Here is a 24354-nt window from a genome sequence, read left to right as displayed (position 1 = left end):
TAAATTGGTTCTTATCCTCTACAGTACCTTGAAATTTATGTATCTGAGTTCCACCTGTTCTGCACTGCATTTCTCTGATTCTACTTGGCTTTTCTTTACATTATTGATATTGTTCAGATCTGTTCTGATAATGTAGTGTGGTTGAAGATAGAATTTATTCTTTCAGGTTTCAAGCCAAGCAGACACAGAGCATGTTACTTACTGACTGAGGTTTCAGACCATTAATTTGGAGCCCAGACAAATTCTAACACAGGGGATTGATTGATTTATTTTTTTCCCTTGTCTAAATTAGCTTTGGAAGCTCAGCTAGATATGCCATTCTTCATTTAATGTGAAATGTGTCAAACACCAGATGAATGTAGTAAAGAATTACTTAAAATCTTGTCATTGTGCTGGCAATTAAGAGTAAGCTAATTGGCTCAATATTAATCAAGAAGAAATTGAACATACATTGAGATAGGAAGAGTCATGCATTAGTTAAAAGGTTAACAGGAAGGATAAAAAAATAGAAAAGAAGCTGAGCTTATGTAATGCATTCCTTCAGAAATCCAGGATGGTCACTTCAGTTTGTTAAAGACTGTAAGTGGATCTGCTTGTCTGCATCTGTTTAAACTTCTCTCTTCTGTATAGTGTATTTTGAGGGAATTGATTGTACTGGTGGGACAGGCATTAACTGTGGTGTTCTTACAGGATCTTGACCCAGTTGTAGCTTTTCTTTCAGTAAAAATGCTTAAAATACTTGGATCATTTTGCTTCAGCCTATGGAGTATAGCCCTTCCTTGCTGTACATATCCAAGTGATCATCATCCATGCTGATGATTGTAGGTCAGTTGTCAGTGCTCTTTTCTGTTCTGCTGTATTGGATTGTCCGGAGCCACAGAGTGGTCTTTTGTCCCCAGTCTGAGCATGCCTACTTCCTGCTTTGTCCACATCTCCAAATCGTGAACTTTGCTCTCTGCCATGAGAAAAGGAGAAACTTAGCAGATTCTGCAACTCAGAGGGACAACGTGTACAGAGACTGTCCAGAAAGTTGGTACCTCTGTTTTGGTTAGTTTGAGAGTTTGGGGTAGGGTTTTTGGGGGTTTTTTTCAGTGTTCTGGGAAGGCCTTAAAGTATGTAAGTCTAGGTTAATGTGGTGTTACACTCATAGTATTTCTTAGCCCTAGGAAGTAATTGATGAGTAGTTTTTAATGCTTGGTTGGAAGAGAAAACCAATAAATTCAACTACCATGCAAAATGTCTTACATTGTTTCTTTAGTGCTCTCACTGAACAGACATGTATAAAGCCTTAGAAAAAGTTCTCTGCTTTTGCCAAGAACTCTGCTCTAGTAGGGAATGAGCTTGAAATTATTAGATTTTTCTCTTGACTTGCCCCCAGTTTTGGTTTGCCTTTTTTAGTTGTTTTCTTCTTCTGTGTTTTGTTGTCAGAAGGGCACATCTATGCTGACCTCCTTTTTGCACTGCCACACCAGACCACATACATGTCTTTCTGGAGAATGAGATTTTTTTTGTTGTTGTTGATAATTTTGGTATCTTTTTAATCTTTAAAAAACATTGCATGGGAAGATGTCAGTTTCCAAGTTATTTTCATCACTGCCATGGTGTGTTGTTTTCTAGCACCCCTGCTGTGAGGGATGCTTTACAGGCTGACTCTGAGGAGTTCTGTGCATAAGGAGCACCAACAGTTCTGCTGCTTGCTAAATTTTTTGAGATACTGGTGCTTTATATTGCAGACTCTTTTGTTTGTAGACTGCATCTTTGAAGTGTGAATTTATATAGATTTAAGAGATTAACATTCATGTAAGATTTGATCATGTGTTGTAAGTAGGGTTTCCATGGAAATGGAGAGGTTGCTACTATGGTTATTCCTTTGGATCTGCCTAGTATTTATGTATGATAGCTTCTCTAAACTGGCTTTAAATACAGCATTATATTAAACATTTTTAAAGATGCAAAAGGAATTATATTGGTTACAGGTACGGTGAAAATAAAAGTGATTAATCTTCATTACTGGGTGTATACACACAGTAGAGTGCTAAGGCTACTCTGAACATTTCACAGTAGTGTTGAGCATTCCATCCTAAAGAGGTATAATAGGAGAAAATCTTCTACTGCAAAATGTCCCTAAGCCCAGATGATATGCTGTTGCAAGTCTGTGAATTGAAAATTTGGAGGGGTGAGGGTGAAAAGTATTCAGCTCGTGTTATTCACGTAAGTATCTTGAGTGCTCTGATGGACTCTCCCAAATCTCACCATGTTTTATGCTTAAAAATAGCCTTAAGTGTTTCCATTGATAGGATTTTGTTCCTAAACCTGAGAAGAGGGTGATAGTGGTTGTTAGTAAGCAAAAAGTTTGCATTACTGTTTGGTGGTCCGAGCTTCATAACATCAGACTAAAAAAACCACTGAAATATTCTTCATATTGCTGTATTTAAAGCTATGTTTAGAGCAGTTTTGGAAAGATCAATGCTCAATTTATATTGACTTTCAGTGTGATTTGAGTACTTAGTTCTCTGATGTTTGAAAATTCCTAATCAAGTTTCTCCTTTCAGTAAATGGGTTCAATTTCTGCTTCAAATTTGAACATAAAATTTGTGATAGTTCTTCTACTACAGTTATTCAAACATGGAAATTAACATGTTTGTGTTTGTGTAGAAAGACAAAGCAAGTGTGGAGATGTACATATGGAGGAACTAATGAGAGATATTCTGTTGACCTAATCATGTGGTCAGAAGAGATGATGTTTAGCTGCTGAAGAAATCTGACCTTTAAAAGAGGTCTCACTTAATTACTAATACAGTTTCTTAGAGCTAGAAAAGTACCTGTAAGTCACCAGTAGCTTTTCATGAGGGTCAATTTTCAAAATCGAGAATAAGAATGCTAGAACAACTTCAAGGTAAAATGTGTTCAAATAAACAAGGTAATTAATAATTCAAATTACTGAGTGCCTTGTATTCAAGATTCTGACTCAATTTATTAAATCACAAGCTGCCATTAGAAAGAATACTGTGAAAGAGGCCAACTCCTACCGACTCTAGATGATGGTAAAGGGACAAAGAAGAATTTCCTTCCTAGAGCGCCTACCTGCCTGGCTCTCCCTGTGTGCTGAATTAAAAGCAGTTTCACTTATATTCAGTGATCAGATGCACAGTCACACTTTGGTGACATGCATCTTCCAAGGACATTTAACACCATCAGTCAAATTGGGCTTACTGTTGAAGGTGCAGCTTCAGTTGACTGAGCTAATACATTGCGTTGTGCTTCAGTTTGGAAATTGCCTCTTGCAGGTTACGTGCCACATGCTTAAACGTTGCAGGAATAAATAGAAGCATCAGTAAGATCCATGTAGATTATCCTTTTGTGCACTTTGTCTCTTCTGAAAGTTATCCTGCTGTCTACTGATTCTCAGCATGTATTTAATCTTCATGATAGCAAAGAAATATAGAGTTTGAGTTGTCTATGGAGGTGTATTAAGAAGAGAGAGAGGTGGTGGAGGTTGGCAGTACAGGTTAGTGAGTGATAGTGGTGGGTTGCCTGGGTAAGCAGCAGTTTAATGCTTTTGCTTTATGTAAGACATGCAGTTGCCTGCACTTCCAGGCAGTTGTCTTGGTAGAGGCTCTGTGCATTGCGTGATCTGTATGAAGGTTTACAGAACTTTGTCCTACATTTTATCCTTGTAACAGATGATTTAAATGTATTTTTAACATGGAGGGCACTCCTTATTGCTAAATCTATAGCTAGGAGATACTCAGCTCAAATTCCCCTGTGTATCTGAAAGTGCTGTGAAAACAGATGGTAGTTGTTCACCTCAGCTGGGGAGGAATGGTTTTGTTCTTCTGGCTTGTATTGAGTGTCTGTATACAGGGTCTTTCTTATAGACAAGGCCACAGTGGAATCCTGAATCCGTTCTTGGGCTTAAGTGACATAGCTGTGTCACTGGCTTGTCTGTCTGTCTTTGTATAATGATTTTGAACATGTGTAATAGTTGCTCATTCAACTAAAACTGGAGTGCAAAGATCTTCAGGCAGCTGATCTTTAACACGTCTGTTTGGCATAACAAAGTTGCAGAGCCATATAAATTAGGCCCTCTGACTTTGAGCTGTTGCCATCATACAGTAACTTGATGCTTCTGATCAGTGCAGCAGAAGCTGTTTCCTGCTGAGGTACTTGTGTGTGTCCCTGGCTTGCACACAGCCTACTTGTGTTTGCAGATATGGAAACCAAGGGAAAGCATCAGGTTCAGGCTGAGCTTCTGAAAGGTGACTACTAAGGCAGTCTTCAAACCTCTGCTCAGAGACCTACCTCATTGTCCTTCACACACAGGACACATTTGTGGTCTTTGCTTTCATAAGGAGAGAGGGGAGGCAGAGGAAAGGAAAGGATGTTTTTCTATATTGGTTGAGAACTGCCAGCCTCATTTAATACTGAAATAATGAGGCGAATTCATCCTCCTGGCTGCTGGCCTTAGTTGGGTCATTTATTTCAAGTCCAGCATCCAAGATCCAGTTCCAGCCACATACCTGGGCCAGGAGTGGCAGTTCTGAGTTGATCAGTGGGTTGGTAAAGGGAAGGAATTTTGATTGCTACAAGGAACAACAGTGCTATTGAGATTTGCCAACTGAAGATCAACTCCTGCTGTTGAAAACTGCATTTCAGGCCCAACCCATGGTAAGCATCAGCTATGTCCTCACAGCTGCTAGATGTGGTGACAGAGTTCAGGGGACTCTACTCACTCTCTCACCTCATTGATCTTTTTCGAGTCTAAGAAATCATCTCTGAACAGGCAGGCTTTACCCTTGAAAAGACATCCCAGGTGGCTGCATTGCTTGGTTTGCCATTGCAGTGTCATTGAGCAAGACACAGCCAGTCAGTCACAGACCAGCACGTCACTCCAGCCTGGATTTTTTATTCCAGTTGAGCCTTCTTGTGGTAGAGTGGCACTCTGTTTTAGAGGCATCCTAGTAGTTCCCACCTTCTTTCTCATCTATGAAAGAGAATAGGTGTGAGGAAACAAAGCTCTTTTTGTGTTCTCAGCTCTTTGAACAAAGTGACCATGCGTGTTTTCAGTCCTCTTCACAAGTCAGTCAGTCAGTTTCCATTGTGTGTTCCAGAGTAAAGAAGAAATGGCATTATTTGTATGTATGCTTGGCTTAACATGGTGATGCTGATGAGATTAAGTCTCTCTTTGTTAGTAGGAAGCTGCTTTAAAGGCCAAGACATTTCATCACCAAGTTCCTCAATGCATCGTGCTGTTCTGCCAGCTGGTGGCTGTACTTCCCTTACTGCTTGTCGTTGCTTGCTCTGCTACTGCTCTGGTAGCACCTTTAACTGGTCCTGAAATGCACAAAGCTGACATGTGGGCCATTACACTTAATTTGTGAACACTGCCCACTGCATGGGTGAGAGCTTGATGTTAGATCTAAAAAAGCAGCATCTCAATGCTTGCTGATGTGACTTATTTCCATCATCCTGTGAGCAGAAAGACCTGTGTCAGTCACGTGCAATGGGATTCATGAAGATGGAAGAAAGAGCACTTATGTCATCCTGAAGTGACATTTCTTCTATGAGGTGCTACAGCCATCATGGACTCTTCACCCATTTTATTTCTCAGCCTTGGTAGTTGGTGGCACAATGAGAATTTACTGGCCAGAGAGTAAGGGAAAGCTTCTGGCTGCACCTCTGTAGGCTTAAGCACAAATGCAGAATGGGTGGAGCTGTTGGCTTGTTCACATAATCCCTCCAAGGACTGCAGGTGTCTCTGCTTCTGCAAGGTGTATGAAGAGAAATCTTTTCCCATTGGTGTGCCCAGCTTTTGGGGATGAGAGGGTTGTTTTCCTTGTGCCAGAAAAATCTCATGTATTGTCAGTGGCATGATCATCAGCTGAAGCACACAAACATGAGATGCATAAGACTCAGGGGAGTGTAGATAATGTATTCTTTCTGTCAGGTCTTCTACTGTGCACAGCAGAGTGTGGCTATTCTCTGCCAAGGTGAGAAAACAAACTGGAATCAGCTTCTGACTGACACATTGTTCTCCCATGTAGGAGAAGTATGTTTATTCCACCTATAGTTGTATATTACAAGACAGAACTGTGACTAGTTGTAGTAATTTCTTACATATGATGCAAAGGACCTTTAGAAAGAACTGAATTTGTTTTGAAGCCCTTAATCCTTACCTTGTCTAGAAGATGAGATGATACTCTGGAAAGAAATGCTGTTAAAGCTGAGAAGATGGTGTAGATATGAAGGATTTCTTCAAAGTAAGCTAAAAAACCCAGGAAAATTCAGCCCTTATAAATCCACATTTCTTAAAAGGCTGTCCATCAAACATGCCATAATGCTTTCTTCTCTGTGTTTTATTCTGTCTGTTCTCTAAGTTTTGGACTTTCAAAAAGGTTGGGTCTCACAATAGATAAATTTTGTATGTTACCTCCCTAAGTACTTTAACAGCTATTTAATTCTGACAACTTGACAAACTCATTCTACAGTTTTGTCATGAGTGTGTGGAGCTGAAAGAAACTATTAGACAAACCTCACTATTTTCGCTCTAGACAAGCCTTTAAAAAAATCTATAAAATGTACATATTTATGGCATCATTACAGATCTAATTACAATTAAAAACTGTGATGCAAAGCAAATACTGTGCATAAAACCAGCAAACATTTGGGCAGTCAGTTTTAGATGTTTGCATTTATTTTTTTCTTTGCTTCACTGGACTGTCACTGTCTCAATAATTTTACAGATATTTAAATGGGGATGATTTACTTTTACACAGGTTAAAATGTTTCAAGGCTTAAGAGTACCTTTTATAAGAAATCTTGAAAAAATTAGAAAGCACAGGACGGAGTGGTATGTGAAGCAGGAAAAAGAGAACGTTTCTATTTGAGTGGAAATTGAGTGGAAGATGTTTCCCAGGTGCCTTTCACAATAAATTGAAATCTGAGGTAAATCACTTAAGAATAAAAACAAAGTAGTGCTTGTAAATATTAATGGAAATGATGTTCCATTGATGTAGCTGCTGGTGGCAAAAATTCTTCCCAGCTTTTTCGAACTACACAAATAATGTTGCCCTTAATTTCATTCCAGTTCTACCAGTTGGTCAGTTGGAGGGAGGTGCACAGGAGCAGAGGGAAGATTTTTGTATTTAAAATAATAAGTAACAAGCTCCATTTTTTCAGAGCTCCACTGCAGAGATGGTGCTATTCGGACAGCAATAGGCAAAAAGAACAGTTTATAACCAGGATGCAGCTTGTTAGATTTTTATGCATTGCTTGGTTCACAGATGAGCTGTATTTGGATAGAGACTGTCCAGGAACACACTTGCTTGAAAGTGGGTTAGAAGTGTTCTTCATTAGAAATCTCTTCCTACAGAGTGATTTCACTAAACATGATAAAGAAATGGACATCATCCACCCAAAGCTGCTCTGTGTGTTTCATCTTGATTGCTGAGGGAGCAGCACACTGATGACATTTTAAAATGGTTAGCAGACCACAGGAGATTTGGGGGGCTTTTATGTCTTACATGTGCCTTTCCTATCTTCTTGTTAGTCTTTTATTCTCTGGATGGAGTATGATGGTACTGTTTTTCACCCCTTGAGGGGATCTGCATTAATTCTGTTTTGTAAGAAATCTTAACCAACATATCCTATACTATATTCTATTATGCACTAGAGATTACATAATCATGACTTTTTTTTTTTTTAAATCTATGGAAAAGCCTTTTCCTGAAATCACTACATGACTACCATTTACAGGTTTCTGTGTCTTTCTCAGAATTGTTGTGCTGCCCACAGCCTCCAGACTCAGTCAGAATCATTGGGCTGGACTGATACAGGTTTTGAGCATTCACATATTTAGCATAATAAATTCTTGTCCTTTCTGGTAAACTCCTCAGTAATTTGCCAGAATAGCTTATAGTGTCTGGCATATCACATGCAGTCTTTATTGTTCTTAACTCAAAAGACCAGTTTCTAAATTAAAAAATTCCTTCCTTCCATATATTGCTTTATTAAGCTTTATTGATTTACTTGAGGCTTACAGGGTGGGACTATGAAGATTAGTCTTCCTGTCTGTCCTAGAAATATCAGTTAAATCACAAAACTTGGCATTGAAATTCAGCTAGTCAGTTTCTTCATACCTTTACCATAAAAATCTAGGCTATGAAATTCAAGTCTTGAGGTGACAGCAGTGTTGGGCATCCTATGTAATGCAGAAATCACCGTGAGACTGAGTGCTGAATAGAAACTGTGGAGGGGTTTATCTCAGCAGAGTAACTTGTCTGTGTCTTGCCAGGTTTTCTCTAGAACTGTGGTGGTGGTTGTGTTGGCTTTTTTTTTTTTTTAGTTTATTTTTAGGTTTTTTTTATGCCTGAAAATAAACATTTAAATTTAAAGTCATGCAAAAACTAGATTCTCTCAATTTGCCTGTGTAGTTAGATTCTTAAAGGCTAGAAAATTAAAAAGTAAAGGTACCTTTTCATGTTTATTACATATGTGTGTATCTGTATATGTATAGCAGTGTTTACTGGTTTTGTCATACACACTAATTTATCTATTGTGCAGGAAGCAGGGAACTGTTATTACAATGCAGTTGCATACGTGTAATGATATGCTAAACAAGCATTGTTCCTATTGCTCTGGAAAGCAACAATGACAGTCAGACAAACAGAACTTGTTAGTTGTCAAGAACCCAGAAGTAACTTCCAGAAATGTTACTGCTGTGTGGCAGAGCAATTTATTTTGTTTCTTTCTTGCTTAATTGTGTTTGTGTTTATTGCCAGGATAACAAAAATTACTTAGGCCTTTCATTTATATTTACAGTGTTGTAATGATGCCTCTGGGGTAGATTATTCCCACCTTTCAAGGGATAAAAAAGGTGGTGTAATAATATTCATTGAACCTGTTTTCTGTCACATGGAGATGTTCTTTTTGAAAAAGACAATAATATGTAAAAGTTGTAGTGAGTGTTCAAATAAGTTGAACATTATTTGCTGTGTTTTTTCTAAAAATGTGTGTTGGACATATCACAGTACATCTTTACTGTAGTTCTGACAGTGTTAAGTAAGTAGCTCAGTAGAAATACATTAAGCTGTGCTGTACATATATTTCTAGATAATTTAGCTTCATGTCTGGTCATTTCATAGTAACATGCATCTCCAATGTTAGGATTATATTTCATATACATGTAATAATATTTAACAAAACAGTCTTTGGCTTATGTAACTTTCATTTGATAAAATTATTAATAAAAACATCTGTTTTGTTTGCAGCATTTTAAATCAGGCTTGAAAATCCATTTAAGTTAATAAAAGACAGTTATTTAAACATAAAGTGAGATTTATGAAACAACTTCTGTTGCTTATTGCAGTATTAGTGATAGGGATTGAAAGGCTTTCCCTGTGATAGTATTGTGTGGGCAGGGGGGAGGGGGGACAAACAAAAATTTGACTGTGAAGCTGACCAGCTCTCTTACAGTCAAGTTGAAACTCTGACACTGAACAGTGGTATTTATCTTTCTAAAACTCTCCCCTGCTATGATTTAACCTAGTCACAATTCGAATTGGATTTTCCATAGCATCCACAGGTTTAAAGGGGAAAAGTTCACTTGCACTGAATACTTCAGCTGTTGTCCCTAGTCTGTTGCTATAGTTTCTGCCTTTTAATCCCCCCTTGGCCTCAATCCTTCAGCTACATATGCACATTAACTTAATTACCTCGAGTTCCCTCCCTGGAATCCAAGAGTAGCAAGTGTAAACCTGTGCATATTTTAGGGATGAGTTTTTCTTTGTCTCCATTTTTTCAGCTTCTTTGGGCTAATATTGTCAGCTCACAAGTGAACACCCTAATTTGGATATCTCTGCTTGTAATTTAACCTTCAGCAAAATGATTGTACTCTTAATCTGTTCTTTCCCTTGTGACCATCAACAACATTTATACAGTGTTAATGGTTTCCTGTAGGAAAATTGGGGTAAACTTGTTTGGAGCTTCAGTTGCTTAATGCAGCTTTCATAAACTTCTCCACCTTGCACTGGCCTTCTGCTGTGCTCTCTGTCAGTGCTGGCAGATCTGTCCCTCAGGAGACACTGCAGTAGGGAAACCTCAGTTTGGTGCCTCTGTACAGGAACAAGTCATAGCTTTCTCACTCAGGGCAAGAAAAAGAAATGCTTAGTTCTGTGTTTGAGTAAATGTAAAAGCTGATGGACCTGTGGAAAGCAATCTATTGATGTGTTTGGCATGTTTGAGCGTGGAATTTAAGCTATTGCATCCTCCTTCTGCTACCAGACTCCCTGTTCCTCTGAGGGCTTGACTCTTGTGCCTTGAGAGCCAGCTCCTGTAAGGTTGTGTGTAATGTGGGATGGACAAAGTGAACTCACTCAAGCAAGTCCAGTTTTAAAATACAATGGAAAGATTTAGAATTAAGCAGAAATCTGCTGGATTAACTGTGTGTAATTTATGTTCCTTAGGTGACAGGTATTTTTGAGGAGTTCTTTTATTATTGAGGGTATCATTGCTGAATTTTGGAGAATAACTTTCTTGGGTGTTCTTCACTAATTAGTGTAACGTAAGCTTTTGGAAGAAAGCTTACAAGGGCAAGTAGTGATAGCACAAAGGGTAATGGTTTTAAACTAAAACAGAGTAGATTTAGATTAGATAGAAGGAAGAAATCCTTCCCTGTGAGCCTGAGCCTGGCGCAGGCTGCCCAGAGAAGCTGTGGCTGCCCCTGGATCCCTGGCAGGGTTCAAGGCCAGGCTGGATGGGGCTTTGGGCACCCTGGGTTACTTAGCAGGGGATTAGAAATAGATGTGTTTTGAGGTCCCTTCCAACCCAAACCAGTCTGATGCTGTGATTCTAAGAACAACTGAATTTCTATTGCCTTGTAAAGCATTAGAAATGAGAGGATATTAGTAACTTCTTCTCATTTAGTGACTGTACTGACTAGAGCAGCATTGTGTCTTTTGAACTCAGTCCCACCTGAGTCCCATTCAGTCTGTTGAGGTGAATTCAGCTTTCAAATTATTAAATGCAATCCACGGATGTTTTTCTGTCCTCTGGTTTTCAGCAAGTAAAGCAATGCAGTTCACATCTTGAAAGCCAGTCCTGTTAGATACATCTCTTTTAACATTCCGGGGTGCTTGCCTGTGCAGCATGCCTCTGTTGGCCAGGTCTATAAGGTAATGAGGATTTAAGTGATTACTTGTGTTGACTATTTCAATTACCTAGTGATATGGGGGACAAAGGAAAAGGTTACAAAATGCTATGAAACTGAGTATTAAAATGACTTTGGACTTACTTTTCTTTCCAGGATAGTACAAAGTGTGTATCCCTAGTGATCTTAGGCTTTCACTAATTTGTCAGAGACTGAGAATACCATGTGTCTACAATAACTTACAAAATAAAAATGTATTTCACATTAAATGTATAATGTGTTCTGTCAGGCTTTTCAACAACTGTTCTAAATAAGGTAACATCACTGATTTCCTACATTGCCATCCACGCAACTTTGCACACATTTGCTTCTTAGAAGTTGTCCATGAATAATACAAAAATAAAAACTCCTGATAACAATGATTAGGATAAGGATTTTTTCTTATAATTTTAAATTCTGTAATCACAGCTCTGTAAATTACTGTTCTTAATTGTCAGGTTTTAGTTTGAATCAGTAAGAGGTTCATGGAAATGAAGTGAATGATTTACCAGTACCCTGTGGGGGAGTGTGAAGCATTAGTTTCTTGCCAGTGAACAGTTAGAAATTTGCAGATGCTATCTTCTAAAGAATTACTTGATAAATTTTCATTGTATGTGGCAAGTAGCCAGAAGTTAGGATATCCAAGTTGGGCTACTTTTATACTAAACACTGTTAAGTTCTGGTTAGCAGTTGGAGTCTTTCTAAGATACTCAGGGTTTCAAATTTCTTTTGTGGGCAAAACTGAACAATTGTTCTGGTTAAAGGTGTTTGGGATTCTTGGTACCACAGTAGGAAAGGACACAGAGTAGTCAGCCTGCCAATCCTCTGATTTGGATGCCTGTTTTCATTTTCTTGGCAGACCTGTTTGCAAACTTACTTTTCATTTCTAACCAGTGAAGTCTCAGTAAGTGTTGTTTGCTAGGTGCCTAGCAGAAAGTCAATAACCTGGTTCAGTGGCAGAGGATTTATCTTACCGTTGTGTTCCTCTGTTCATGTCAGGACCAGTACCAAGTGTTTCTGTTCTCATGAACATCATCTTCAGATAGTGCTCCCACTTTCACAGGCATTTGTTTTCTGCAGACACTTCAGCTGGTTAGAGTGTCTTCTGCAAAAGATGAAAGGATACAAGCAGTGTTCATGAGATCTTAAAAAAAAAAAGAAAAGTAGTAACTGTAGGGTGTTAATGTTGTAGAGAACTAGAGAAGGAATAGGATTACCTCTAAGGCAAGACCCCATCTAATCATAGAATCATAGAATGGTCTGGGTTGGAAGGGACCCCAAGGATCATAGAGCTCCAACCCCCCTGCCACAGGCAGGGCCACCAACCTCCAGGCCTGGATCTACACAAGGTTGTCCTTTCTTCTGCAAGCTAGTTATTTTAATAATTCCTGTTCAAATACAGTCAACTTTAAAATTGTATTTTGAAGGGGGTTTTTGTGAGAGGGATTGAGTAGAATTGTAAATTCATCTTATGGATTTATTTTGTTTTTCTCAATGTTCTTGAATCACAGGAGTTTGTTGGTGTTGAGAGAGTGCTATTCTACACTTTACATTTAAGATATTCTCAGAGAAAAGAGTAATTTTATTTTAATGTTAATTGTTCTGGTTGAATAAATAATTTAACTTTGAGTGCATCCTGAGATGAAGCCTGGCTTCAGTTCTGATCCCAGGGAAGGTAAACCATAGCTGGAAACCGGAATACTTTCACCTGAAAATGACAGAGGCACTGTGTAGAGATTCTATACCAATCAGGTTTATTCTTCTGTAACAGGCACTAGGTTTCCTTTCTCCAGTAAGTATTTTAGATAAACTGTTGAAGTCAAATGCATATTTCTACATCTCATATAAATTTATTTTTCAGCTTTAAGTATTTTATAGTTAATAAATAGCATCAGGATTTTGCCAATGGTATGTAAATAAGGCTTTAGGAATGGGTTTGCAGTCTTGTTTTCTGGGATTTATTCAGTGCTATGTAGTTGCTTTTTGTTACCATTGGGAGCCCTTGGGCTGTGTGGTGGTTTTCACAAGCACTGTGAGGGATTTGTCCCAACAGAAACAAATAATACGATACCTGAGGTCCACACAGTGCTCTTAATTTTATAATCAACCCCACCAATAGCATGTTAGATAACTTCTTTTGAAAGGCAGCGTGGAAAAAAACCTTAACTGGAAGTGTCTGGATTTCAGATTAATTTTTCTGCTAGGGAATTCCTCCCATCCCACCCCCTCACATCCCCACCCCACCCCCTCCTTCTCTCACCCTAGGGCAGTTTCAGTTTGAAGCTACAAGTCATCACGTTCACCCCTGGACTGCTGCACAGGGCAGCTGCAGTTCTCTGGGAGCCTTCTCTGCTCTGCTCCAAAATAAGGTTTTGTGTTATTCTGTTGGTTTGTGCTACTGGTAGTCATCAAGCCTGCAAGTCTTCCCTGTCTCCAGGACACTTTGGTATTTTGAGAGCAGGATGCTGTGAGAAGGAGCTACAGGAAGGCCTCCATGGCCTCAATTTACATTTTCTCCTTCTAAACAGCTCTTTAGGGGTGACTCTCAAAGCCCTCAGATGTTTCTAGCTGATCAAAAGCTTGAGAGCACCAGACTTGGAGGTGACTTTTAGGGCCACGCAGTTCAGGGATATTAGTTCCTGCCTGTTGAGAGCAGGTCTAAATGGATACTAACTGCATAAAAATTCTTCAGCTGCAAGGAAAAAAGTTAAAAAGTTACTATTTAATTCTAGTGACATCATAGCTTGTATCATTAAAAAGATTCCTTACATCTCCAGAGCCTCCTAGGACAAAATATCACTGGATAACTTCCTACAATGATGAACACTGGCACTGGAGAAGGTCAGTACTATGTGCAGGCATTGACTCAGGAGAGCAGATTAGAAAAAGCACCCTTTGAATGATGCAAGTGTAGGATGAGGAAATCTGTGTCTTTCTCTCTAAGGGGTCACATGCAGGTTAAGCATGTTGTACTAGCTGGTTTGTATAAAGCTGGCTGGTGCTGCTGCATATCATCTAACTTATCCCACCAAAATTAATTTTTGGAAACATTGCTTCCCTGTTGTTTTCTCTGAGTTTATAGACAAGAATCTTTACCACTTGAAACCTAGCAATGAAAAGAGATAATGCTTCCTCCCTTTTTTTTTCCTGTTACATAATAGATGTGTTGAACATTGTAAGAAGAAGAGCTTTTAATTTTATGAAATTTGGTTGGCTGTCAAAGAGACATTATAAAAAGTGGTTTCTAGCCAAATTGCATTTGCTGAGGAGTGATGAATCTCTTGCCAGCACTAAAGAGGCACTCTCCACATTGGATATCTGCACACTTGTCATGGGCAGAATGCAGTAATTTTTCTGAACATAGACAGTAGAAATTCCATAGCAGAAATTGAAGTTTTCGTATTAACTGTCACTGCTTCCAGCAGCTGGTGTGCTGACAAATAGAGCAGAGGTGGTGGGGCTGGGTGGTATTGTTCCTGCTCTGATGGTTTGCTGTTGTGATTGCCTTACTCTCTTGTAAACTTCATTTTCCTGTGCATGTTTGTGTTTTGTTGGTTTGTTGGTTTTTCTTTTGGGTGGAGGGGGGGGTGTTCAGTTAAGAGAAGGAAGAAAATAAATATTATGCAGTGCATAACATGACTGCATCACTCAGGGATGACTCATACCTCTTCTCATATCCCACTGTATTGTCACCAGACATATTGTTAGGGTGAATGCAGTATTAAAATGTAATCAAATAGTTATTTTTGTGTACATATAAAAGTCAGAAAAATATCTGACCCCATTGGAGGCAGGGTGCCAGCAAAAGTGAGGCTTGGAGACTTCATTTAGGACCCTATGTAAAACAAATGAAAAAAGGCAGACAAACAAGATGATTTAAGGGGTGACAGCTTTAAGGCTGAGTATCTATAACATTTCTCTTTGCATTTTTACCCTAAAAGTTCACTGGGATAGCACCCAGGCATTAACAGTAAAATAGCTGCTAACAGTGGTAAATCATCTTCATTCTACTGAACATCAGGAGAAAGTTTAATGTTTTGATGTATAAAAACATTTGAGGCAAGCTACATTTAAATGTAAATTGAAAGCGACTGAATCCCACCGTAGTGGGATTTATAGTGGCTGTTTTAAACCTGAAGAAATGTTTAAGCAATAGGTGTTTTGTATCAAAAACTTCATTAGATCAGGAATAACACACAGTTGGAGCAATGCCTTGCTGCATATTAACTGTTAGTTTGATAAATGCAGACGTCCACATTAAAATATTTATTCTTACTTTTTTTGGATAAAATTATTGACGAGATACATTTGAAAAACAAGTGTGATTCTTCCTTCTAGTGTCAAGGGCACAGGCAGAAAGAACAATTTTATCCATTTTCAAAGGAAGATATTTCAGAGGTTTTATATCATTGAGAAACATACTGTTTTGGTTTTTTTTTTAAATCTGTAGATGAGCCTGAGTTGGATTTGAATGTTTCAAGATGCTGAAAAGAAATCTTCTTTTGCAGCTGTTGTTAAGAACAAGAGAACGATAATACTAATTTCTGTTTGTATCTTGAGCATTTAGTGAGGAAGTTCTGAAAATTATTTTCCTGAATGCAGATAAGATGCAAAATGGCTAAATGATTTTGAGGGCTCTATGGATCTGATGCAATCCAAGAGAAAAATAGAAATGAGAACTCTGAGTGTAATCATGCTAAGTTCAGAAAAGACAGCCTGTTAGATGTTCTCTCTGTAATGAAAAGCCAAATAAAAATTACATTGTAATAATGCTAGGGTTGTAAATGAAGTTGAAGTTGCCCATTATGGAGCCAGAGACTGTTTGGACATGAAAAGTATTTGCTGTTCTGGTAAATTTATTTGTAATTAATAGTCATAAGCATAGTAATGTTGGAATATACCTACTACATCTGCAATCTTAAGTGCATACTCAAATACTACTGAAATGCAGTTTGCTCATTGTATGGTAATGCCCTGCCCATCTCCAACCAAGATCAGTTCATCACAAGATTCACATGTCATGGAGTTACACGTGACACCATACAAAATTTCCAGGGCAGGAACCAGAGAACCTACAGAAATCATAATTTTAATGTGTCCAGCCTATTTGTAGCCAGTTACTCTTGGCAATCAGAGATCCCCATAAAATTATGAGTATCTTGTTAGTGCTTCTGTAGGCAACAGAAGCGATTACATTAGAGAGATGCAGCAAAAGATTGAGGAAAAAAAGGCTGTCTTGGGATTCTCTTTAAAGGTTTTGATTGGCTTTAAACACTGTTGTGGCCAGCTGTTATATTTGAAAATGTGATATGTTAAGCCCAAGAGTCAGCTTTCCTTAAATCAATGAGGTTTGTATGTAACTATACTGTTGGCTGATGAGAGTGAACAAATCCGTTATTGCAGCTGTACTCCGTGGATTGCTAATGATAACCTATCTCAGAAGTGGTATTGTAGTGTGGTTAATGTAATTGAAAAGCATATGAGGGAAAAGGAAATTCTTTCTGCCAGTTAGAAAGCGTATTAATTGAATAGGTTAGGAAAGCTGCAGAAGAGAAGAACAGGGTGGATTAACAGTCGGTTTCTGAGGTGAAAACTGTTTCATGATTTGAGATAGAATCTGACTTGAAACAGTGCTAAAAGACCTGTATGAAACGTGAAGGAATTTGTGTGTCTGAGTTTGCATGTGTGTGTGTACAGAGCGTAAGAGAAGCTCACCTGCTTGGAGACCATTGAGTTCAGGGACAGTTGTGTAAAAGGATGAGGAGAGAAATGTTTCTCTTAAACATGTTTAAACATGCTAGTAAGATTGTGTACCTGTGTAAGTAGGGGAAATCATTGTTATATTGTTACAGCCTGAAGAAACTAGCTTCTGTATCTGTTTGGATGCTTAAATACCCTGTCACCTTGAGTGTCCACTTTATCACTACATGGAGATTCTAATATCTGACACTTTCAGGTCTTGTAGGCATTTATAAAACATGCAAATTACATGGTCACACTAAACCAAAGAAGTAAAATTTGTTTTCACTGCTACATTTGCTGTTATCCTTCTAGTGAGCTGAATGGTATGAATTCCCAGGGTCCTTTTTAGGAGAACAGGCTGCCTTCTACTGTTTGTGAAGGTAGAAGAATTGCATGATAAGAAATACCCCCTTGTCTACCTCATCTTTTTCCTCTAATTCCTATAGTTGACATGGTATGCTGAGATTCCTGTCTACAGATTTACCTTGGGACTTAGATTACTGATGGCCCAGAAAAATTCTCTGCTGTTCCTACAGAGGCCCATAGGGTCAGTATAGTCTTGGAGAATGCAGGCAAGCCTTTATTAATGGTACATGAATATTTTATTAATGGTACATGGATAGATCTTTCACTCTTTTAGAGTAACCTCACATCTGCAGCATGTACTCTTGCAGCTTTTTTTCCTAAGCAGTAGCTTGTTCTGGAAGGTGAATGTTCTGCCTGAGTTTTACTGCTCTGCTTGGATCAGCAACATGACATTTATAATAAAATGGTTTCATTATAAGAAGGTTTGTTTTTTTTTTTTTTCCCCAACATTATCTGGCATTTATTTGAAGTTAATAAATTGATCTGTTTTGAATCTCAATGCAGAATGGGTGCAGCAGACAACATTTACAAAGGTCGAAGTACTTTTATGGAAGAACTGACAGATACTGCTGAGATAATAAGAAAAGCAACTTCAAGATCACTAGTAATTTTGGATGAATTGGGAAGAGGAACTAGCACACATGATGGAATTGCTATTGCTTATGCTACACTGGAACATTTCATTAGAGTTGTAAGTGTTTGATCTGACATGTGGTTGTGAATGCTTTTTCAGCCTGTACCATGTTAGGCTGAACTGGACATGATGCCTGTTTCCTTGTAGAAATGTAGCATGTCTAGACTCAGAGCAAAGGGGCATGGATAGAGGATACCAGTGTTGTGTTTTATAACTGTGTTAAGCCAAGCCTTCTTACATGCCTTACCTCGTTGTTGTAGGTGGAGTCACTGACACTGTTTGTCACTCACTATCCTTCGGTTTGTGAGCTAGAGAAGATGTATCCAGACAAAGTTGGTAATTACCACATGGCTTTCTTGGTGAATGAGGAGGAAAGTGCTGAACAAAAAGGTACAGTATAAATCCATCTGAGGTTTTCACACAACAGGTGTAGGCAGAAACTGTAGAAGTGTAATTTAAACCTCAACATGAAAGTTACATGTTCAAATTCACTAGAATATCAGCCTATACAGAAATTTTGGAGGACTTGAAAACTGTACAACCATTTCTCTTTCACATTTAATACAAGAATCAGTAACCTGGGTCAGATAAAAGAATCACCCAGCTTGGTAACTCACAGTAGACAAATACAAAGGATTAAGGAGGAGGGATTAGGGATCAAATGTGTGTTAACTCTTTCTCTAGAAGATCTCACTGTCTGCAAACATTTGCTCTTTAGGGGGCTTCAAGAGCTAGATGGTTTTCTGATTTTTATTATTTTCACCAAGGTTGTCTAGTTTCTTTGTGTGTGCATGTGTACTTTTGGCATCTTCATCCTATTGTGTAAGCAGTTTTCACTGCATTGTGTGAAGAACAACTTCCTCTTGTTTGTTTTGAAACTCTTTTGAAACAACATGTAGCTTCACCTGGTGGTCCCAGTTCTTTGACTTGGAAGAGGCAGAGGAATAATCTTTGTTCTTCCTGTCTGTGCCATGCCTAATTTTGTAGATTGCTGATCATAATCGCATCCAGTTCTGCTCTTGCCAGGCAGAAGAGTTGCAGCATTTATGCTTGTCACTGTTGCTCTGAATTAGTATTTTCAGTAAAGTTTGTCAGCTCTCTGCTTAGCCCTTTTCCTTGTTTGACACGTACCTTGAGCCTCTCTAACTGCAGTGATGATCACCCTTCATGGTGAGAACTGACTGTTACTGTAAGTTTCCTATCTTTTAACCAATTATATACAAATGCAAAGGCATCCCTTTTAGATTATGGCTGCTTAGTTTTCAGAAGAGCGTTTGATGCAGGGCTCTTGTCAAATACCTTTTGAAAATTCACACAGGGTTTATCCACTACATGTGTCTTACTCACATGGCATCCAAACTTAGAACAGATTTGTGATGTAGGAATTCCCTCCATACCTTTGCTTTTTTTTCTTTTTCTCGATGTATCAGGTTTAATCAGGTGCTTGACAATTCTGCTTGTATTCTGGTTTTCCTGCTTTGCCTACTATTGGCCTGTTGCCTGAATTCTTCTTAGGAATATTTAAGAATTGATACGAGCATCAGCATGTCCTTTGCTCACAAAGTTCATTAACTGGAGTGTTGATCTCTGATCCCATCATACAACTGAGATGTTACCAACATTCAGTACTTACTAGTCCTTAACAGCTGTGTCCACAAAGCCCTATCATTTATGTTTCACTTTGTCTTATTTCATGTTTATGTCCTGCTTCAGCATTTCTACCTTAAATGTTATTTTACCTGAACCTTCAGGTTATATGTAGTCTTTACAGTTTTGCTACAGAAAGACACAATAGCCTGTAAGCAAAAATGCATTCGTGTTTCTTACTCTATAACTTTAGCTTCTGTTGTCTTAACATTTTAATTGTTTCATTTAAGGTGAGTTTTATGGCACTTTTTTTCCCAATCTTTGACTTAGATCACTCAATTCACCTTGAGTCATTATCAGTTATGGAAATGTCCATTGTTCCAAAATCTTGCAATCTTAAAACAGAAAAGTGAATGGTAGTGAATGATGTTGTAGAGTTTCTGGTCTTTACACAAGGCCTGGCTTGTGCAGAGTTGCAACAAGGATGTCTTAAGAGGAAAAGGAAGGAGTCATAGGACCTATAATGATGTCTTTTACATTTGTACCTTTTCATCCTGTAGAAAAACCCCTAGCAGAGGATCCACCATCCCAACCTGTATTTTTTTCTAAGCATTTTTTATGGCTTTCAGCTTCCTGGTAGGCAGGAAGCTTTTTAATGAGGTGTGGTTATGGACTTCTTGACTGATAGGTTACTGACACTGTCATTGCTTAGCAGACATGAGATGGAGTGTCCCAGTTGCAACATAATTAATCAGTTTGACGTACAGTTTTTGACACACAGAGATAAGTCTGCTAAAAAAGACACCAGGTAAACATCTATTTAAGAGTTTTTTCATTCTCACAATGGGTAGGTAAAACAGAATAAATCATACCTGAAGCATGAATGGCAATGAGACCACAGTCTTTGTCATTTCAGTCTTTGGTCTGCTGTGTTTTATTAACATAGTAGTTTCTCATTTTGGTTTTATTTTTTAGGATTTGAACATGAAGAGAATCCTGAATTTATCACTTTCCTTTATCAAATCACTAAAGGAGTCTCTGCAAGGAGTTATGGGCTAAATGTTGCCAAACTGGCAGATCTTCCTGAAGAAATCTTGAAGAAGGCAGCTCACAAATCAAAGGAGTTGGAGAGGATAGTGAATATGAAAAGGTCAGAACAATTGTGATTTTTGCCTCTCCTCAATGAATATTCAGCTATGAATTTAAGAACATTTCACACAGTATGCATTAAAAAATGTACAGTAAGAACTACTTCAGCTACCCTCCTCTACTTTTCAGGGAAGACAGTGAAACAAACCTCAAAAAAAAAAAATCTTAGGGAAATCGTGCTATCTCTTTCAATCAAAGCTTTAGATTTAAAAGGTAGATACTATGTCAGAGGTTAATTGCTGCTCTCTGAAACAAGATTGGAAAAAACTAAATGCATGTTGAGCTAACATTAGGAATAAACTGGGTTTTTTTTTCTTATGCTAAATACGTAACATATGCTTTCATGTATGTATTTTCTCTGTTTTCAGAGAAAATATTTAAACATATATTTAATATTTAGAATATAACTCACATCTAATATCCCTTCTCTTCTACCAGTGATACTGAAAATATTAATATATTTAATTTAGAAAGGATATTATTCTCCGTGGAACTTGTATTTGCATAATACAGTATAGATGAATATTCTTCAGTTTAACTTAAAAAAATAAGTATTTATGATTTATTTTAAGTATTAATAATTTATAATTTATTTTGTTTACCTCCTCCGACACAACACACAAAAATTTACTGAAAGTATGGGGGTTTTAATATCTTTCTGCTAACCACTTTTCATTTAGGAGCTTATGCACTTTATACAGAGACTAGTTATGAAAATTCCTATGTGTATCAAATAGTATCACCTCTGTAAAACCTGTAACATTATATATATAGTTTAGATATAAGTATGTGCTAGCATTCATATTAATTTCCACTGAATTTTTTGTTATTGTTATTTTCAGTGGCAGTCCTATCAGTAAACCTTCAGGAATATAATAAATTAACATCCTTGTTGCCTGGTGGTTGTAACTAATCCTGACAGAGTAATTTTGTATGAGAAAATTTTGAGTACTAATTATTTGTAGGTGCAAGCAGTTCTTTTGAAACTGAACAGTGCTTAGTGCTTAACACCAGTTTTTATCCCTTTTTCAAAAAGCAAAATAATTCTTTTGATGATACATGACAGTTTGTGGGAAAAATAATGTGGTGGCTTCTGTTAATTGGAAATAATAGCCCATAATTGACAAAAGTAAAACAACAAATTACTAGCAGTGACTTGACTCTGTTGTTATGTGGGGTTCTAAAATCAAGGAAAAAAAATGTTTTCCAGAAAGGTGAGAGTATGAGCTGGAAGGGTAGTGTTACTGTGTAATAAAATTAAGATGCAAAATAATACTATATGTACATTTAGCTTGTATTACTTTGTTCTGTGAAAATCATGCTAGCATATTACTTGGACAGGGCACAGAGTTCTAGTGTGTCTCCAACCTGTGGGCAGTAAAACTACTATCCAGTGATGTCATTAGAAGATTGATTTACAGTGCCCATGGAGGGGTAGCATGAGGGCTGACCAGCCAGTTTTAATTAAGGGACTTAATTGTGCCCAGTTGTTCAGCTTTTGAATAGGTAGGTAAGCGATTGTCTCTATTTTAGATTTTGGTATAGAATTTGCTTCTGTACTTGTGGTGGTTTGGCCCTGGCTGGAGGCCAGACACCCACCAAAGTCGCTCTGTCACTCCCCTTCTCAGCTAGGCAGGGGAGAGGAGATATAATGAGAGTCTCAGAAGTGAGGTGAGGACAGGGAGAGACCATTCCACAATCAGCATCAAGGGCACAACAGACTCAACATGGAATAAAATGCACCTATTTATTACCCAACTGAAACAGGGCAGGGTAATGAGAAATCAAACCAAATCTTAAAAAACCCACCCCTCCCATCTTCCCAGGCTCAACTCCACCCCCCATTTCTCTCCCTCTTCCCCCAGCAACACAAGAGGATGGGGGCTGGGGTCAGTCCATCAGATGTGGGTAACCTGCTGCCTCTGAGACTAGCTTACACCATGTGATTGACGCTTTCTCTTCTCCCTTTAAGGACAGTGAGCTACACAGGGGGTGAGGGACAAGGGACATCCAAGGCACATCAGTTGGTAATTCATCAGATTTGACCTGTAGCAGGTTATTCCTTCACTGGAGACCTTTTGCACACACTTTGTAGGGAACTTCATGCAGCTGTATAAACCTGGAGCTCAAGTCAATGACAAAGTAAAAAAAAATCCCAACAAACAACTATTATGTCCAATGACTTCAAAGAGTATAAATGATTGTATTAATTTTTCCAGTTCTCCTGTGTAGGTCATTATAGAAATACTTGCTTTTGTATATTCCTGTTTATTTTCCCTTATTACCATGATGTCATCTAAATGCCAGAGTATTTTCCTATACCTTCTCCTCAAAAGAGGCATTAACAAATTCAGAATTTGGTATGACATATCAGTGGTAGGAAATAAAAATTATCATGAACTTGGGAATAAAACTCTTTGTAGCAGTATACTTGTGGTGTAACAATACCCACAGGCTAGCTGTCTTGTCTTAGTTTTTAAAACACATTCATTTTATTTAAGAAAATCCACTGTGTAATTCCATCCAGTCTTGACATCTTTGTCATCAGGAATGTATTAACCTATTTTAAACATCCTGTTGTTATTTGTGTTAGCTCTTTTTAAATCAAAAAGTATTAAAAAAAGAACACAGAAGGATGTGTCTACTCATTTATATTGAAAATATCTCTTTATGGTTCTACTAATGCACATTTGTTGGAATTGAATGCTGAAAATTAAACAGTGCAAACTACAATGCTGTTTGTTGCCTTTGCTCTTGCTCAGTGTTCTATTTCATCTCATCAGTGTTTCTAGTGCTCTGAAGTTAGCTATAAAATTAAATTGTTGACTGACAGAGCTGGAATAAATATGTTTGGAAATGTTAACTAATTGTTTAAAGATCACATAACATTTTAAACTGTGCAAACTGCTGGTTTTGACTGTGTATAAAATTTTGCATAAGACTATAGGGCTTTCAAGGTTTGATGTGTTTAATTTAAAAATACTTCCACATTCTGACTGATATTTGTTTGCCCCCCACCCCCCTTTTTTCCAGGAAAAGGCTAAAGTGCTTTGCTGAAGTATGGCAGATAAATGATTCTCAGGAACTACAGAAATGGAGAAGTATGTGTGAACCTGAAGATGAAAGAAAGGACAGTTTTTAGTCTTCAAATCATGCTTAAAGATTGAAAATATTGGGGATGCAAAATACAGATCTGAAGACAAACAGATTATAGGTGCATTAAGCTGACTTTTCTGCCTTTTGAGAGATAAGAGATGATGCATTGTGATATGATGCTCCACACCCACTTCCTGATTGTATCTTTCTCACTCCACATTTCCTCCCTGAAGTGTTTTCACCCTTTTCCTTTAATGCAAAATGTCTAGTGGCATTGGATTTGGTTTCTAATATGTTTAGAAAACAAGAGAAAAATTACGTTGATAAATAATTTGGCAAATATTTTTAAATAAAATAATGTCTTTTAAATTTATCACATTTCAATTTCTATAAAAATCCCTCTGTGTTGCAAAAATGTAGCTGAGTCTTGACTATGCTATACTGCTGTGCAACTGGTAAATGACTGCCATAAAGAGACTTTTTTGGTTTGTTTGTTCTAGTATTAATGCATTTAAAAATCACTGGTTTTGTAGATCACCCTCTAACATGCACCATGAATTACGGACAGCGTGTGGCTGGATAGGAGAGATGGTGC

At 37.9% G+C, this 24354-nt stretch overlaps 1 protein-coding gene across 1 annotated transcript in view; it reads left to right on the top strand.

The window, feature by feature from the left end:
* The window catches only part of MSH3 (mutS homolog 3), a gene marked incomplete at its 5' end in the record, with an annotated part of 111482 nt that extends 87331 nt beyond the window's left edge, over positions 1–24151 (top strand). The window contains 4 exons of the mRNA XM_084278982.1: positions 17798–17984; positions 18188–18317; positions 20490–20664; positions 23697–24151. Coding sequence (XP_084135108.1) covers positions 17798–17984; positions 18188–18317; positions 20490–20664; positions 23697–23805 — 601 coding nt within the window. The 3' untranslated portion in view covers positions 23806–24151. The remainder of the gene's footprint in view (positions 1–17797; positions 17985–18187; positions 18318–20489; positions 20665–23696) is intronic.
* Positions 24152–24354: the final 203 nt, after the last annotated feature.

This window comes from Gallinula chloropus (assembly GCF_964237585.1).
Source record: "Gallinula chloropus genome assembly, chromosome: Z".
NCBI classification, from domain to species: Eukaryota; Metazoa; Chordata; class Aves; order Gruiformes; family Rallidae; genus Gallinula; species Gallinula chloropus.
Note: the sequence above shows the minus strand (reverse complement) of the source record. Positions and strands in the feature narration are given on the sequence as shown.